The sequence below is a fragment of the Scyliorhinus torazame genome, chromosome 1 (genome assembly GCF_047496885.1).
Source record: "Scyliorhinus torazame isolate Kashiwa2021f chromosome 1, sScyTor2.1, whole genome shotgun sequence".
Lineage (NCBI taxonomy): Eukaryota > Metazoa > Chordata > Chondrichthyes > Carcharhiniformes > Scyliorhinidae > Scyliorhinus > Scyliorhinus torazame.
In genome coordinates, this window is record NC_092707.1 from 107,194,694 (window position 1) to 107,212,981 (window position 18,288).

Consider the following 18,288-nt stretch of genomic DNA (forward strand, 5'->3'; position numbering starts at 1 on the left):
AGGAATAGGGAGAGAGTGCAGCTGAACACGTGGCTGCAGGAATGGTGTAGGGGGAGGGCTTCAGGTATTTGGATAATTGGAGCGCATTCTGGGGAAGGTGGGACCTGTACAAGCAGGACGGGTTGCATCTGAACCAGAGGGGCACCAATATCCTGGGAGGGAGGTTTTCTAGTACTCTTCGGGAGGGTTTAAATTAATTTGGCTGGGGAATGGGAACCGGATTTGTAGTCCAGCAACTAAGGTAGCCGATATTCAGGACGCCAAAGCGTGTAATGAGGCAGTGGGGAAGGGAACACTGACAAAGGAGAGTACTTGCAGGCACGGAGATGGGTTGAAGTGTGTATACTTCAACGCAAGAAGCATCTGGTATGAGGTGGGTGAACGTAAGGCATGGATCAGTACTTGGGACTACGATGTGGTGGCCATCACGGAAACTTGGATAGAAGAGGGGCAGAAATGGTTGTTGAAGGTCCCTGGTTATAGATGTTTCAATAAGATTAGGGAGGGTGGTAAAAGAGGTGGGGGGGGTGGCATTGTTAATTAGAGATAGTATAATAGCTGCAGAAAGGCAGTTCGAGGAGTATCACCCTACTGAGGTAGTATGGGTTGAAGTCAGAAATAGGAAAGGAGCAGTCACCTTGTTAGGAGTTTTCTATAGGCCCCCCAATAGTAGCAGAGATGTGGAGGAACAAATTGGGAAACAGATTTTGGAAAGGTGCAGAAGTCACAGGGTAGTCGTCATGGGTGACTTTAACGTTCCCAATATTGAGTGGAAACTCTTTCGATCAAATAGTTTGGATGGGGCGGTGTTTGTGCAGTGTGTCCAGGAAGCTTTTCTAACACAGTATGTAGATTGTCCGACCAGAGGAGGGGCAATATTGAATTTAGTACTTGGTAATGAACCAGGGCAAGTGATAGATTTGTTAGTGGGGGAGCGTTTTGGAGATAGTGACCACAATTCTGTGACTTTCACTTTAGTAATGGAGAGGGATAGGTGCGTGCAACAGGGCAAGGTTTACAATTGGGGGAAGGGTAAATACGATGTTGTCAGACAAGAATTGAAGTGCATAAGTTGGGAACATAGGCTGTCAGGGAAGGACACAAGTGAAATGTGGAACTTGTTCAGGGAACAGGTACTACGTGTCCTTGATATGTATGTCCCTGTCAGGCAGGGAAGAGATGGTCGAGTGAGGGAACCATGGTTGACAAGAGAGGTTGAATTTCTTGTTAAGAGGAAAAAGGAGACTTATGTAAGGCTGAGGAAACAAGATTCAGACAGGGCATTGGAGGGATACAAGATAGCCAGGAGGGAACTGAAGAAAGGGATTAGGAGAGCTAAGAGAGAGCATGAACAATCTTTGGCGGGTAGGATCAAGGAAAACCCCAAGGCCTTTTACACATATGTGAGAAATGTGAGAATGACTAGAGCGAGGGTAGGTCCGATCAAGGACAGTAGTGGGAGATTGTGCATTGAGTCTGAAGAGATAGGAGAGGTCTTGAACGAGTACTTTTCTTCTGTATTTACAAATGAGAGGGGCGATATTGTTGGAGAGGACAGTGTGAAACAGATTGGTAAGCTCGAGGAAATACTTGTTAGGAAGGAAGATGTGTTGGGCATTTTGAAAAACTTGAGGATAGACAAGTCCCCCGGGCCTGACGGGATATATCCAAGGATTCTATGGGAAGCAAGAGATGAAATTGCAGAGCCGTTGGCAATGATCTTTTCGTCCTCACTGTCAACAGGGGTGGTACCGGGGGATTGGAGAGTGGCGAATGTCGTGCCCCTGTTCAAAAAAGGGACTAGGGATAACCCTGGGAATTACAGGCCAGTTAGTCTTACTTCAGTGGTGGGCAAAGTAATGGAAAGGGTACTGAAGGATAGGATTTCTGAGCATCTGGAAAGACACTGCTTGATTAGGGATGGTCAGCACGGATTTGTGAGGGGTAGGTCATGCCCCTGTAGTTACCTTTATTTAACTGTAACACCTTTACATCTGATTCTACCTTCTTTCTTTCAAATTGGAGATTGAATTCTACCATATTATGATCACTGCCTCCTAAGTGTTCCCTTACTTTAAGATCTTTAATCAAGTCTGGCTCATTACATAACACTAAGTCCAGAATGGACTGTCCCCTCGTGGGCTCCATCACAAGCTGTTCCAAAAAGCCCTCCTGTAAACATTCAATGAATTCCCTTTCCTTGGGTCAACTGGCAGCATTATTTACCCAGTCCACCTGCATATTGAAGTCCCCCATGATCACTGTGACCTTGCCTTTCTGACATGCACTTTCTATTTCGTGGTGCATTTTGTGCCCCTGGTCCTGACCACTGTTAGGAGGCCTGTACATAACTCCCATTATGGTTTTTTTGCCTTTGTGGTTCCTCAACTCTACCCACACAGACTCCACATCATCTGACCCTATGTCGTTTAGTGCTATTGATTTAATTTCATTCCTAATTAACAAGGCAACCCCTCCCCCTCTGCCCACCTCTCTGTCTTTTCGATATGTTGTGAATCCCTGGATGTTTAAATGCCAGTCCTGAACCCCCTGCAACCACGTCTCTGTGATGCCTACCATATCATACCTGCCAGTCACAATCTGGGCCACAAGCTCATCTACCTTGTTCCGTACACTGCGCGCATTTAAATATAGCACCTTTAATTCTCTATTGAACGTCCCTTTTTGTTTTCTTAGTGTGGTGGACCTTGGTTTACTGAGCCTTTCCATACACTGTGTCATATTTTGTGGGATGTGGACTATCGTAACCTCTCCTGAGTTCTGTCTTTTCGTGCTTTTTTGTATTCCTAAGCAGCTACGCTTCCCACTGATTACTTCACCTCCTGGTTCCCTGACTTTCCCTTCCCCCCCAATCTCTAGTTTAAAGTGTGAAGAATGGACATAGCATATACCCTGGTTAGATATTTATTGCTATATCTGTATGGACCATATGGAGCCCTAGCAGGTTCTGTTCTTCTCTCTCAAATCATTCTAGCCCTAAAATCATGGCTGGAATTCTCTGGCCATTCGCTGGCGGTGGGATTCTCTGGCCCCGCTCCCCCCGGCCCACAGGTTTCCCGGCGGGGCGGCTCCAATGGGAAATCCCATTGACAGTGGCGAGCGGCCGAGAAACAGGTGGCTATGGGGGCTGGAAAATCCAGCCCCACACCTCTCTCTCCAATCTCCCCTCATGATCTCTCCTAACTCATCCTGTCCACGAGACCGCCTCCTGCTCCCTCAACTATGTTCTCACCAAACAACTCCTCCCCACCCCCCTCCGTCCCTTGATAGCCGATATTGTTAACACTTTTCTACCTTCAGTATGGTCCCTCACTTTCACATTTGCTGCCATCTCCCTTCCCCTGAAAAAGACCAACGCCTAGCTTCACTTTCCTAACAAACTGCTGCTGCCTCTAAAACACCAGACACTTCGACCAGTTTATTATTCAAACTTTTTACCCAGGTGCCCTTATTTGCGAGATGAACAAAGGACAGACACAGGTTCACAATTCAATCCAAATTTATTTTCAAACTCAATAAAACAGTTATCCCCCCAAATTATCCCAACTATAATCTGCCCAGGATTTAAATACTACCCGTGTCGATGAACTGGATCAACCTGCGGGTCCAATCCTCTGAGTCTCGGTCTTCTCAGGGCTCTCGTCTGCGAAGGTGGGTCTCGCCTACCTCTTCCATCTGTCCTCTGGTTAGCCATCGAGTCCTCTCCGCTGCCTCTGCATTGTGACTTCGCTGGAAAGGGTCCCTGGGTGTCCTGTTCTTATCCCCTTTCGCGCCCTTCCAGGAGTTTCTCTTGCTCTCAGCCAATGATGTCACTGGACGGGGATCGCAACACCCAATGAAGTCACCGATTGTAACTCTGCAGGACACCAGGAATTCCCTCCAGGGATCCATCCTCAGGTGCATTTTCCGCACGTAACTTTATCCCTTATAAGGTAACGGTGGGAAATATAGTTACCAGAAGGTCTGGCTACATCTGGGCAATCCACAACAATGGATCCATTTGAATGGGGCCAATTATCTACCAATCTCCTGTTTACAGGACAGGCCCAGATTTGCCCCAGCTGTCAGTCTCTGTTCAGCATATTCAAACTTGGCTGTTTGAATTCCTATCAGGCCTGTCTCTGGTTCTGGCTGTGGTGTTAATTGAAAGTGGCCAATTCTTCATTTAAAGTGCCCAATTGTGTATCGGGCCTAAGATTCAGGCCTTGGCCATTGTACCACACTACCATCTAATCTCCATCCTCCCTTTCCTCTCCAAAGTCCTTGAATGTGTTGTCACTCCCAAATCCATTCCCATCTTTTCAAGAATTCCATGTTTGAGTCCCTCCAATCAGGTGCCCCTACCACAGTACCGAAATAGCTCTCATCAAAGTCACAAATTACATTCTATGTGACTGTGACAAAGGTACACTTTCCTGTCTGCAGCCTCTGACACAGTTAACCACACCATTCTTCTCCAGCCCCTCTCCACTGGCGCCCAGTTGGGTGGGATGACTCACACCTGGCCCCATTCTTAAATATGTAATCATCGCCAGAGTAATGGTTTCTCTTCCTGCTCCCACACCACTACCTCAGGTCTTTTCCAAATTTCTATCCTTGGCCCACTCCTGTGAATAACCTTGGGATGTTTTACTCTATCAAACCTGCAACATAACTGTAAATTGTGTTTGTTGTTGAAGCAAAATTTAAGTGAGTGAGTGGTCAGCCTGCACAAGTGGATAGCACTGTGGCTTCACAGCGTCAGGGTCCCAGGTTCGATTCCCCGCTGGGTCACTGTCTGTGCGGAGTCGGCACGTTCTCCCTGTGTCTGCGAAGGTTTCCTCCGGATGCTCCGGTTTCCTCCCACAGTCCAAAGACGTGCATGTTAGGTGGACAGGCCATGATAAATTGCCCTTAGTGACCAAAAAAGGTTAGGAGGGGTGACTGGGTTACGGGGATAGGGTGGAAGTGAGGGCTTAAATGGGTCGGTGCAGACTCGATGGGCTGAATGGCCTCCTTCTGCACTGTATGTTCTATGACACAGACTCCCTGGGAAATGGTGGAAGCAGACTGTGCTCTAATGCAAATGAGATTGCTTTCCAAATAGTATACTGTATTTGAGTCATTTGAGACATGACAAGTGGTAAGTGTTGTGTTCTTGGGAAGAGCGGGTGACTTTAGGCCTATAGTTCCCAGAAGTTCCTACCCGTGGGGATTTCCTCACCTCGTGTCTGGGTCTGTTGTGGACACACTTTTGATTGAGATTGATCACTGAGATTAGTCAACTACTCCACTATTGTTGTATCATCTTGATCTTTCTTCCGAATTGGGAGAATTATGTCGGAATCAACAACACATCTGTGACTCTTCTCACACACACCTCCAGCAGCTTTGCCCCACAGGAAGGATCAGATGAAATTCCTGCTTCTGACTAATTAAAGATAATCAGTGTCCTGCCAGCTCTTGGCGGACCTGCAAGAATCAAGAGGAATACCAAATTTCACGAACATTCACCAATAACCGCCTCGTTAGCGGACCGATTAAACTGTTCAGCCCTTGTCTGCACATTTCTTTCATATTCACTCATTTTTGTCCACTATTTATTTTCTTTTCATTGACAGCACAATAGTGTTGTGGATCAAACCAGTTAACAAGTTATAATCATAGATTTAAGAGGAAAGCTCCTTTGGTGCAGTAACGCTTTATTATAGACCTATCCTCTGAAAACTCGCTACCCAACTTACCAATCTGACTGTCAGGGTGAGACTGATTATTTGGGCTAAATTCTGAGTGGCTTTGGAGTTTGGCACAAGGATTTGAGTTGAAGTGCCCATAGATAACTTCTATTTAGCTTGGCAGGACCTCAGTCCACAGCTCAGGGTCAAACTCCAACAGGGGGAGGGTGAGCAGCCAGAAGTCGTGGTGCACATTGGTACCAACGACATAGGTAGGAAAAGGGGTGTGGAGGTAATAAACAAGTTTAGGGAGTTAGGCTGGAAGTTAAAAGCCAGGACAGACAGAGTTGTCATCTCTGATTTGTTGCCGGTGCCACGTGATAGCGAGGCTAGGAATAGGGAGAGAGTGCAGTTGAACACGTGGCTGCAGGAATGGTGTAGGAGGGAGGGCTTCAGGTATTTGGATAATTGGAGCGCATTCTGGGGAAGATGGGACCTGTACAAGCAGGACGGGTTGCATCTGAACCAGAGGGGCACCAATATCCTGGGAGGGAGGTTTTCTAGTACTCTTCGGGAGGGTTTAAACTAATTTGGCAGGGGAATGGGAACCGGATTTGTAGTCCAGCAACTAAGGTAGCCGATATTCAGGACGCCAAAGCGTGTAATGAGGCAGTGGGGAAGGGAACACTGACAAAGGAGAGTACTTGCAGGCACGGAGAGGGGTTGAAGTGTGTATACTTCAACGCAAGAAGCATCAGGAATAAGGTGGGTGAACTTAAGGCATGGATCGGTACTTGGGACTACGATGTAGTGGCCATCACGGAAACTTGGATAGAAGAGGGGCAGAAATGGTTGTTGGAGGTCCCTGGTTATAGATGTTTCAATAAGATTAGGGAGGGTGGTAAAAGAGGTGGGGGGGTGGCATTATTAATTAGAGATAGTATAACAGCTGCAGAAAGGCAGTTCGAGGAGTATCAGCCTACTGAGGTAGTATGGGTTGAAGTCAGAAATAGGAAAGGAGCAGTCACCTTGTTAGGAGTTTTCCATAGGCCCCCCAATAGTAGCAGAGATGTGGAGGAACAGATTGGGAAACAGATTTTGGAAAGGTGCAGAAGTCATAGGGAAGTAGTCATGGGCGACTTTAACTTCCCAAATATTGAGTGGAAACTCTTTAGATCAAATAGTTTGGATGGGGTGGTGTTTGTGCAGTCTGTCCAGGAAGCTTTTCTAACGCAGTATGTAGATTGTCCGACCAGAGGAGGGGCAATATTGGATTTAGTACTGGGTAATGAGCCAGGGCAAGTGATAGATTTGTTAGTGGGGGAGCATTTTGGAGATAGTGACCACAATTCTGTGACTTTCACTTTTGTAATGGAGAGGGATAGGTACGTGCAACAGGGCAAGGTTTACAATTGGGGGAAGGGTAAATACGATGTTGTCAGACAAGAATTGAAGTGCATAAGTTGGGATCATAGGCTGGCAGGGAAGGACACAAGTGAAATGTGGAACTTGTTCAAGGAACAGGTGCTACGTGTCCTTGATATGTATGTCCCTGTCAGGCAGGGAAGAGATGGTCGAGTGAGGGAACCATGGTTGACAAGAGAGGTTGAATGTCTTGTTAAGAGGAAAAAGGTGACTTATGTAAGGCTGAGGAAACAAGGTTCAGACAGGGCATTGGAGGGATACAAGATAGCCAGGAGGGAACTGAAGAAAGGGATTAGGAGAGCTAAGAGAGGGCATGAACAATCTTTGGCGGGTAGGATCAAGGAAAACCCCAAGGCCTTTTACACATATGTGAGAAATATGAGAATGACTAGAGCGAGGGCAGGTCTGATTAAGGACAGTAGCGGGAGATTGTGTATTGAGTCTGAAGAGATAGGAGAGGTCTTGAACGAGTACTTTTCTTCTGTATTTACAAATGAGAGGGGCGATATTGTTGGAGAGGACAGTGTGAAACAGATTGGTAAGCTCGAGGAAATACTTGTTAGGAAGGAAGATGTGTTGGGCATTTTGAAAAACTTGAGGATAGACAAGTCCCCCGGGCCTGACGGGATATATCCAAGGATTCTATGGGAAGCAAGAGATGAAATTGCAGAGCCGTTGGCAATGATCTTTTCGTCCTCACTGTCAACAGGGGTGGTACCAGGGGATTGGAGAGTGGCGAATGTCGTGCCCCTGTTCAAAAAAGGGACTAGGGATAACCCTGGGAATTACAGGCCAGTTAGTCTTACTTCGGTGGTAGGCAAAGTCATGGAAAGGGTACTGAAGGATAGGATTTCTGAGCATCTGGAAAGACACTGCTTGATTAGGGATAGTCAGCACGGATTTGTGAGGGGTAGGTCTTGCCTTACAAATCTTATTGAATTCTTTGAGGAGGTGACCAAGCATGTGGATGAAGGTAAAGCAGTGGATGTAGTGTACATGGATTTTAGTAAGGCATTTGATAAAGTTCCCCATGGTAGGCTTATGCAGAAAGTAAGGAGGCATGGGATAGTGGGAAATTTGGCCAGTTGGATAACGAACTGGCCAACCGATAGAAGTCAGAGAGTGGTGGTGGATGGCAAATATTCAGCCTGGATCCCAGTTACCAGTGGCGTACCGCAGGGATCAGTTCTGGGTCCTCTGCTGTTTGTGATTTTCATTAATGACTTGGATGAGGGAGTTGAAGGGTGGGTCATTAAATTTGCAGACGATACGAAGATTGGTGGAGTTGTGGATAGTAAGGAGGGCTGTTGTCGGCTGCAAAGAGACATAGATAGGATGCAGAGCTGGGCTGAGAAGTGGCAGATGGAGTTTAACCCTGAAAAGTGTGAGGTTGTCCATTTTGGAAGGACAAATATGAATGCGGAATACAGGGTTAACGGTAGAGTTCTTGGCAATGTGGAGGAGCAGAGAGATCTTGGGGTCTATGTTCATACATCTTTGAAAGTTGCCACTCAAGTGGATAGAGCTGTGAAGAAGACCTATGGTGTGCTCGCGTTCATTAACAGAGGGATTGAATTTAAGAGCCGTGAGGTGATGATGCAGCTGTACAAAACTTTGGTAAGGCCACATTTGGAGTACTGTGTACAGTTCTGGTCGCCTCATTTTAGGAAGGATGTGGAAGCTTTGGAAAAGGTGCAAAGAAGATTTACCAGGATGTTGCCTGGAATGGAGAGTAGGTCTTACGAGGAAAGGTTGAGGGTGCTAGGCCTTTTATCATTAGAACGGAGAAGGATGAGGGACGACTTGATAGAGGTTTATAAGATGACCAGGGGAATAGATAGAGTAGACAGTCAGAGACTTTTTCCCCGGGTGGAACAAACCATTACAAGGGGACATAAATTTCAGGTGAAAGGTGGAAGATATAGGAGGGATATCAGAGGTAGGTTCTTTACCCAGAGAGTAGTGGGGACATGGAATGCACTGCCTGTGGAAGTAGTTGAGTCGGAAACATTAGGGACCTTCAAGCAGCTATTGGATAGGTACATGGATTACGGTTAAATGATATAGTGTAGATTTATTTGTTCTCAAGGGCAGCACGGTAGCATTGTGGATAGCACAATTGCTTCACAGCTCCAGGGTCCCAGGTTCGATTCCGGCTTGGGTCACTGTCTGTGCGGAGTCTGCACGTCCTCCCCGTCTCTGCGTGGGTTTCCTCCGGGTGCTCCGGTTTCCTCCCACAATCCAAAGATGTGCGGGTTAGGTGAATTGGCCAATAATAAATTGCCCTTAATGTCCAAATTGCCCTTGGTGTTGGGTGGAGGTGTTGGGTTTGGGTAGGGTGCTCTTTCCAAGAGCCGGTGCAGACTCAAAGGGCCGAATGGCCTCCTTCTGCACTGTAAATTCAATGATAATCTATGATTAATCTAGGACAAAGGTTCGGCACAACATCGTGGGCCGAAGGGCCTGTTCTGTGCTGTATTTTCTATGTTCTATGTTCTATGTTCCAACCCACAGTGCTGTCCAATTTCCTACGCTGTGCATTGTTCTACCAATAAACTGCCATACTTAGGGGCTGGTTTAGCACAGTGGGTTAAACAGCTGGCTTGTAATGCAGAACAAAGCCAGCAGCGTGTGGTTCAATTCCCCTACCAGCCTCCCCGAACAGGCGCCGGAATGTGGTGACTAGGGGCTTTTCACAGTAACTTCATTGAAGCCTACTTGTGACAATAAGCGATTATTATTATTATTACTTCAAATTTCCTTAAATATCCTGTCAGCAGATTAACTGGTTCAAGTTGTTTTTTGCTGGGACGGGCTGACATTCCCAATAAGGGAATTGATGGCAATTGAAAAACAGTGGGAGTCAGACATAGACTAGCTCGGGAATCCGCCCTTAAACACACGGGCTTGTTTTGTGCCTTACTCCACCAGCGCACACTTGATTGCCACAGAAGGGTTGGTTTTCAGGTACAAACCCTGCACATGTTGTCCAGCTCATCAATGTGGCATTAACATACCAGATTTCAGATGTAACAAAACCTAGCATTTTTATTGGCACCTACTGTTCTCCTAGTCCAAAGGTCATATTATAGTTAGAGGATGAGCTATAACCTCTTTGTAAGATTGTGTAGGTCAGGTTTAGAGCCAGGGTTTAGAAATGGCAGGTCAGTGAGAAAGAAGAATGATTGAAATAATCTATTATTTGTCTTTCTTTTAGCTTAAAGGCTACACTGCAGAAGAACCTTGTTAGTGACTCCCTGAATCTATCGGGAATGCCACTGTCTCCCAGGGACATTCATCGTGTAGTGTACTATTTGCAACTGAACGGAGACCACCTGACCTCCATCGATTTGAGCTTCACTGAGTTGTCTGATGATGGTCTACACCTTCTGTTGCCCTTCCTGGCAGCCCTTCCGAAACTAACCAACCTGGCGCTGAACGGAAACCATCTGACCCGGCTCATTCTCAAGGAAATGACTGAGATGATGAAGGAGCCGAACAAATATCCAGCGCTGTCCTGGATCGACCTGGGAAACAATGCAGACATTTGCTCCATGCCGCAGCCTCTCCTGGTGGGTCTGCGCCGACGCTGTAGCCTCCAGGGGGCGCTGCCCACCATCCAGGAGTACACAGAAGGTCAGCCCAGTGACCAGGAGATGGAGCACCAGGAGGAGGAGATCAACCAATCAGAAGAGGATGAAGACAACCCTTGGCCCATTCTGCAGAGGGAAATGGGTGCACAGGGATACTGTCAGAGGTGATTGTGTGTTAAAGAGAGGTTTGAATTTTGAGAAATGTGTTCAGTAAAGATCGATTCTGAAACCAGTTTAGGTTTCAAGACAGTTGTTAAACACCTGGCCGACTGAACTGTCATTATTTGAAAGCCTGTGCCAGTAAAGCACCCATAGATCCCATCAAATTTTCCATGAGTGAATTATGTATCATGTGACCAATGGTGCACCTTTGAGGAAGGCAGGGTTTCATTGGAAGATGAAGCTGAAGAATCTCCTTCCTCAGTGGCTGATCACATCAACTCCTTCAAGAAAAGAAGCAACAGTTGACTTTGATGCAAAATCTTTCCAAGGGCTGAGAAAGAAAAACGTTATGTCAAAATGGGCTGAAGTGACAAAACAAGAATTAAGCAGCGAGCTGCTTCCCTACCAGGCATCCAATGTGTTTGTGTTTTGGTCATCGCTAAACTAAAGAAATATTAAATTGACTCAGTGTTGTGTAGTGTAGAACTGTCAGGTGGCTGGAGGGGCACGCTCAGCCAGGATATCTAAACATTGTCAAATTCACTGAGACTCACTGTGGAGACTTCAAAACCAGTCAGGTGTCAACTCCTCTCATGCGTGTGCGTGTACATGTGCATGTATATTGTGTATGTGTGGGTTGTGTGTATAGTGGGTGCATTGCACGTGTGCTGTGTATGCATGTGTGTGTGCGCATGGGTGTATTTATTCAGATATATTCCCCATTCCCTTCGTCCTGCTCCTATTTAAATGTCATAAGTCTGTAAATCTCTTCCAGTTTTGGTGAAGAATCTGATTTCTGAAATGTTAACCCTTTCTGCTCACTCTGCAGACACTGAATTAACCAGTTAAGTGTTCCTAGTTGTCTCTGCTTCTAGGTGTCCAGCAGCTACACTGTGTTACTTTTCCTCTGGATGTAAACTGACTTGTGTTTTGGATAACTCAATACCGTCTTATCTGTAATAGTTCTGTTCACTTCAGTCATGATGACACACAATTCTGTAAACGTGTCCCGGATGCTCATGTGCAGAGGCCAGTGGTTCCAGCTCCCAAAATTTAAGGTTTGAAAGTTCATAGGTCAGCTCTATGATTTCAGTCACTTGACAGTTTTTCACACAACAGGAATACAAGTCTGGAATTGGAGCGAGGGATCAGAGCAGCCTGAAAATTGTGACGGCTGCAAATCCAGCACATTGACATGGCCAGGGCATCAGGGGAACTCCCCTGTTCTTCTTGGAGTAGTGCCATGGCATCTTTTGGGGACAAATGGGGCCCTGTCCTCATCTGAAAGACAGCAGCTTCGGCAATATGGCGTTCCCCCAGCACTGACTCCCCAATAGAGAAGTGTTCCCTTAGTGCTGACCACCCGACAATGCAGCACTCCATCAATACTGACCTCCCTACAGTGCAGCACTCCTTCAGTACTGACCCTCCGACAATGCAGCACTCCATCAATACTGACCTCCCTACAGTGCAGCACTCCTTCAGTACTGACCCTCCGACAATGCAGCACTCCTTCAGTATTGACCCTCCGACAATGCAGCACTCCCTCAGTATTGACAATCCGACAATGTAGCACTCCCTCAGTATTGACCCCCCGACAATGTAGCACTCCCTCAGTATTGACCCCCCGACAATGCAGCACTCCCTCAGTATTGACCCCCCGACAATGCAGCACTCCCTCAGTATTGACCCTCTGACAGTGCAGCACTCCCACAGTATTGACCCCCTGACAGTGCAGCACTCCCTCAGTACTGACCCTCTGACAGTGCAGCACTCCCTCAGTATTGACCCCCCGACAATGCAGCACTCCCACAGTATTGACCCCCCCGAAAATGTAGCACTCCCACAGTATTGACCCCCCGACAATGCAGCACTCCCTCAGTATTGACCCCCCGACAATGCAGCACTCCCACAGTATTGACCCCCCGACAATGTAGCACTCCCTCAGTATTGACCCCCCGACAATGCAGCACTCCCTCAGTATTGACCCCCCGACAATGCAGCACTCCCTCAGTATTGACCCCCTGACAATGCAGCACTCCCTCAGTATTGACCCCCCGACAATGCAGCACTCACTCAGTATTGACCCTCCGACAATGCAGCACTCACTCAGTATTGACCCTCCGACAATGTAGCACTCCCTCAGTATTGACCCTCCGACAATGTAGCACTCCCTCAGTATTGACCCCCGACAATGCAGCACTCCCACAGTATTGACCCCCCGACAATGCAGCACTCCCTCAGTATTGACCCTCCGACAATGCAGCACTCCCTCAGTATTGACCCTCCGACAGTGCGGAGCCCTCTCAGTTCTGACCCATTGACAGTATGGGGCTTCCTCAGTACTGACCCTTTGACAGTGCGACATTCACTCATTACTGACCCACTGACAGTGAGGAGCTCTTTCAGTTCTGATCCACTGACAGTACAGGGCTTCCTCACTACTGACCCTTTGATAGTGCGGCACTCGTTCATTACTGACCCACAGACAGTGTAGGGCTCCCTCAGTTCTGACCCTCACTGTCAGTACTGAGGGATTGCTGCACTGTCAGAGAGTTAGTACTGAGTGAGTGCTGCACTGTCGGAGGGTCAGTACTGAGGGAGTGCTGCATTGTCGGAGGGTCAGTACTGAGGGAGTGCTGCACTGTCAGAGGATCAGTACTGAGAGAGTGCTGCACTGTCAGAGGGTGAGGGAGTGCTGCACTGTCAGAGGGTCAGTACTGAGGGAGTACTGCACTGTCAGAGGGTCAGTACTGAGGGAGGGCTGCACTGTTAAAATTGCCACCTTTCTGATGAGATGTTAAAGCAAGGCCTTATTGGCCCTCTTAGGAAAATCCCTTGGCACTATTTGAAGAAGAGCAGGGAAGGACAATATTTATCCCAAGATCAACATCTATAAAACAGACTAATTGGTCATTATTGCTTGCTGTTTACGGGAGCTTGCTGTACAATTTTCTTTTCTATTCATTCATGGGATAGGCCAGCATTTAGTGCCCATCCCTAATTTAAGAATCAACCACATTGCTGTGGATCTGGAATCACATGTAGACTACTGTGGCTACCAGAACAGGTCAAAGGCTATGAATCTTGCGGCGAGTAGCTCACCTCCTGACTCCCCAAAGCCTGTCCACCATCCACAAGGCACAAGTCAGGAGTGTGATGGAATACTCTCCACTTGCCTAGATGAGCTCCAACAGCACACAAGAGGCTCAACACCATCCAGGCCAAAGCAATCCGTTTGATTGGTTTAATAAACCTTCACTCCTGTCATGCACTGTGGCAGCCGTGTGTACCATCTACAAGATGTACTGCAGGAACTCACCAAGGCTCCTTAGGCAGCAGCTTCCAAACCCACGACCACTGCCATCGAGAAGGAGAAGGGCAGCAGACACATGGAACACCACCACCTGGAGGATCCCATCCAAGTTACTCACTATCCTGACTTGGAACTATATGCCATTCCTTCAATGTCGCTGGATCAAAATCCTGGAACTCACTCCCTATCAGCAGTGTGGATGTACCGATAGAACAGGGACTACAGCGGTTCAAGAAGGCAGCTCACCAGCACCGTTTCGTGGCGACAATGGATGAGCAATAAATGCTGACCTAACCAGCGACGCCACATCTCGTAAATGAATTTTAAAAAGACCAGGTAAGGGTGACAGATTTCTCTCCCCAAAGGACATTATTGAACCAGAGGGTCTTGATGACAATCAGCAATGGTTTCATGGTCTACACTACTTTTAATTCCAGAAATGTATGCGATCCAAATTTCATCATCTGCTTTGCTGGGATTTGAACAATCTCTGGATTACTAGTCCAGCAACAATACCGCTTTACCATCGCCTCCCCGGATGTTGGCTGCCATGTTTCCTACATAACACTTCCAAGGTATTCCATTGGCTATGAAATTTTGTGGAACTTCCCTATGGATGTGAAATACCCTGGGCTGGATTCTCCGATTTTGAGGCTAAGTGCCTACGATCCTGGGACCGGTGAGGGGCTAGCAGCCCGGCTGGAGAATGGCCAGATCCGTGGTCATGCATGTACACGGCAATGACCTGCAGCGGTCGCGCCATAAAACATGGCGCCGGCCGTGCGCAGACCCGACCTGCCAAATACTGTCCCCGTGGCCACCCCAGCCATTGGCACAGGTCACGGCCGAATGTGGCGGCGCTGACCACCTCGCCAGTTTCCCGGCGACCCCTATAAAATACAAGTTTTATTCCCATTGTGCTACAGTCCTGTTCGGAGGCAGAATCTCCTCAAACTCCCCCCTTCACCATCTACTTCAAAACCCCACTTCTTTGCCATCTGCCTGGGGGAATGGCCCTCTCACCACAGGTTTCCCTTCTCCCTCCTGATCTCCTCACAGTTCCACTGGGATCTGTAACTCTTCATTGGGGAGCAGTTTGCCTGTTACAGTTCCGCCAGTTCTGCCTTGAAATTGGTTGGATCCAGAAAATGCTCTGTGATTAATGGCTTCAACATTAGCCGTAAACTCTGCCCTCTATGCCACCTCCTTACCAATCTTACATTGTGTTGGATGCCATACTCAGAAAATAAAGGAGTGGGAGACCCACCAATGTGCAGCTCTCCCCAAAGCACAAGTTCCAGATCCTATGATTCAGCTCCTTGCACCCTCAGCCAGCCTGCGGTTGATATGTGTGAGAGTACGGTGAATTGCCAGATAGACGGAAGATAAAGTAACTCAGAGATTTAACAACCTTCTCTGATTTCGGATGGTACTGGCATTGCCAGATTCTGGACAGGTACTCTGCTGTTCTTCAGATGGTTGATTGTATTGTTCCTGTTTCACCAGTGGACAGGGCTGTGGCAGAACATTAAGCGACAGTGGACTGAGTTGTGTTTTAATAAGTACAATGTGAATATGTCATTGTCAATAACAGGGCACTGACCCCTGTTGTCCACACTCATTGGCATGTGATTTCATTAATTCTGCAATTCCCAAAGATGCACAAATCATAGAATTTACAGTGCAGAAGGAGGCCACTCGGTCCATCGAGTCTGCACTGGCTCTTGGAAAGAGCACCGCACTTAAGCCCACGCCTCCACCCTATCCTCGAAACCCAGTAACCCCACCTCACCTATTTGGACACAGGGCAATTTATCATGGCCAATCCACCTAACCTGCACATCTTTGGACTGCGGGAGGAAACCGGAGCACCCGGAGGAAATCCATGCCAACACGGGAAGAACATGCAGACTCCACAAAGACAGTGATCCAAGCCAGAATCGAACCTAGGACCCTGGAGCTGTGAAGCAACTGTGCTAACCACTGTGCTACCGCGCTGCCCTACTGCATTATATAATGTATAATGAACCACTGTAATATACAAACCAGGAAAATCTCCACCCAATTCTCTGTCTGTTTACTTAAATAGACTGAACTTTGGTGGACTCACAGACAGCAGTCCACTGGTTTAACGTATCTCTGTGCCCACCCGTAATGGCCCTTGAGAAGCTGGTGGTGGGCCACTTTAAGAACATAAGAACTAGGGACAGGAGTAGGCCATCTGGTCTCTCGGGCCTGCTCCGCCACTCACTAAGATCATGGCTGATCTTTTTGTGGACTCAGCTCCACTTACCCGCCTGCTCACCGTAACCTTTTATTCCTTTACTGTTCAAAAATATATCTACCTTTGCCTTAAAAGCATTTAACGAGGTAGCCTCAACTGCTTCACTGGGCAGAGAATTCCACAGATTCAAGACCCTTTGGCTGAAGAAGTTCCTCCTCAACTCAGTCCTAAATCTGCTCCTCCTTCCCTTCATAATTTTACATGTTTGTATAAGATCCCCCCTCATTCTTCTAAATTTCAATGAGTATAGTCCTAACCTACTTAGTCTCGCCTCATAAGCTAATTCTCTCAACTCCGGAATCAACCTAGTGAACCTTCTTGAACCACTGCAGTCCATGTGGAGTAAATGCACCCACAGTGCTGTTGGGAAGGGAAAGGGTAATTCTGTGTTATATGAGCAAAAAGCGCCCATGTTCTCTGTCCCCTCTCAGGCCTCAATGTTAATGGGAGTGCATTGGAAGCAGGATGTGTTCTCAACCTAGTTGCAGCCCCCTCAACCACGGTGTTGGCAAACCAAGTACTCCTGGGAGTGTGGTGGAGGCAGGTTCAATCGAGGCATTCAAGAGGGCATGGGAAGATATGGACCAAATGGTCTCCTGCGCTGTAACAATTCTGTGATACTGAAACGTAGAAACCTAACAAGGCACTAAGGTTGATCCCTGGTCTGAGTTGAACTAACTAATCTCTAGGTAATCAACAACTGTCACTAGCTCCCATGGCTTAAGGAGAGGACAAGCTTTAGTTCCTTGACTGCTATCAACTGAGCTCTGACTCATGAACTTGATAGGAAAGAATAACTGCTTGCAGCAGCGGAATAGGCTGTGCGACAGAGCAGTACACTGACCGGTCTCTGCCACTTCAGAAATGAGTAGGAAGAGAATGTGAGGGATAGACATAGCTGCTCATTAACTTGATTTGTTTCTGTGTTCCCTGTACTCTGAAGTTCCCTCATACATTTGGCAAAGCAAATTAGCTGCATCACTGGTCAATCATTGTTAGCCTAACGTTATCCTTGTGCACACTGCTCTGTCAGAGCCTCTGGATTTAGTGCACAGCAAAACTTACAACAAATGGATTAAAGAGAAGATAATTTTGTACTGCTGTCTAATTGGACTCCATTAGACATTGTTACACTGTCAGGGCCCTGGGCCGAGCCTGCGTAATAATGTTAATGTCATAAATGTGCTGTTGTGTTGATATGTCCTTCAATAAATAGTTTGGATACGATATTTTCTGCCATTTCTATCACTTGTTTGGGAGTAGTGATCAATGGAGAACAGTACTTGGTGCTTGAGATTATTAAGGTACATGAACATGAAGTTAAACAAAGATGAATTGGAAAAGGATGAGACGGGAATCGTTAACCAAAAAAGACCAGATTATCTATTGACCTCTTACCCTCGTGGTAGCCCTCATGAGAATGGAGTTTTTAACGGAGAGATGATATTGGAGGACGGCCACATGTAAAACAAGGTCATGTTCACCTGAAGTGGAGTTATGATTGGGGTGGGGTGCCCTGATCTCATGCAGAAACTCCACCTGGAAACTTCACAAGACATTTTCCTTGTATTACACATTTTCAAGATGTGGGCAAGGAAGCCTGTGTTCAGGAAATGGGCTTGTACAAGATGCAAAACATTGGGGGGGGGGGGGCGGTATTGCCCATTCTTCAATGCCCTGAGAAGGTGGCAATTCAATTAAGAGCACTTAAAACTCAACCAGAGTGTGAGACTGGAGTCACACACAGGCCAGGCTGGAAAGGAACAGCAGGTTTTCCTCATCAAGTGAACTTTTACAAAGTTTACACAGCTTCATGGTCACTTTGATTCTACT

The 18,288-nt window shown here is 47.1% G+C and overlaps 1 protein-coding gene across 1 annotated transcript in view; it reads left to right on the forward strand.

Moving 5' to 3' along the window:
• LOC140410780 (leucine-rich repeat-containing protein 75B-like) overlaps positions 1 to 17,684 on the forward strand; it is a 394,334-nt gene extending 376,650 nt beyond the window's left edge. The window contains exon 4 of the mRNA XM_072499399.1: positions 10,318 to 17,684. Coding sequence (XP_072355500.1) covers positions 10,318 to 10,861 — 544 coding nt within the window. The 3' untranslated portion in view covers positions 10,862 to 17,684. The remainder of the gene's footprint in view (positions 1 to 10,317) is intronic.
• Positions 17,685 to 18,288: the final 604 nt, after the last annotated feature.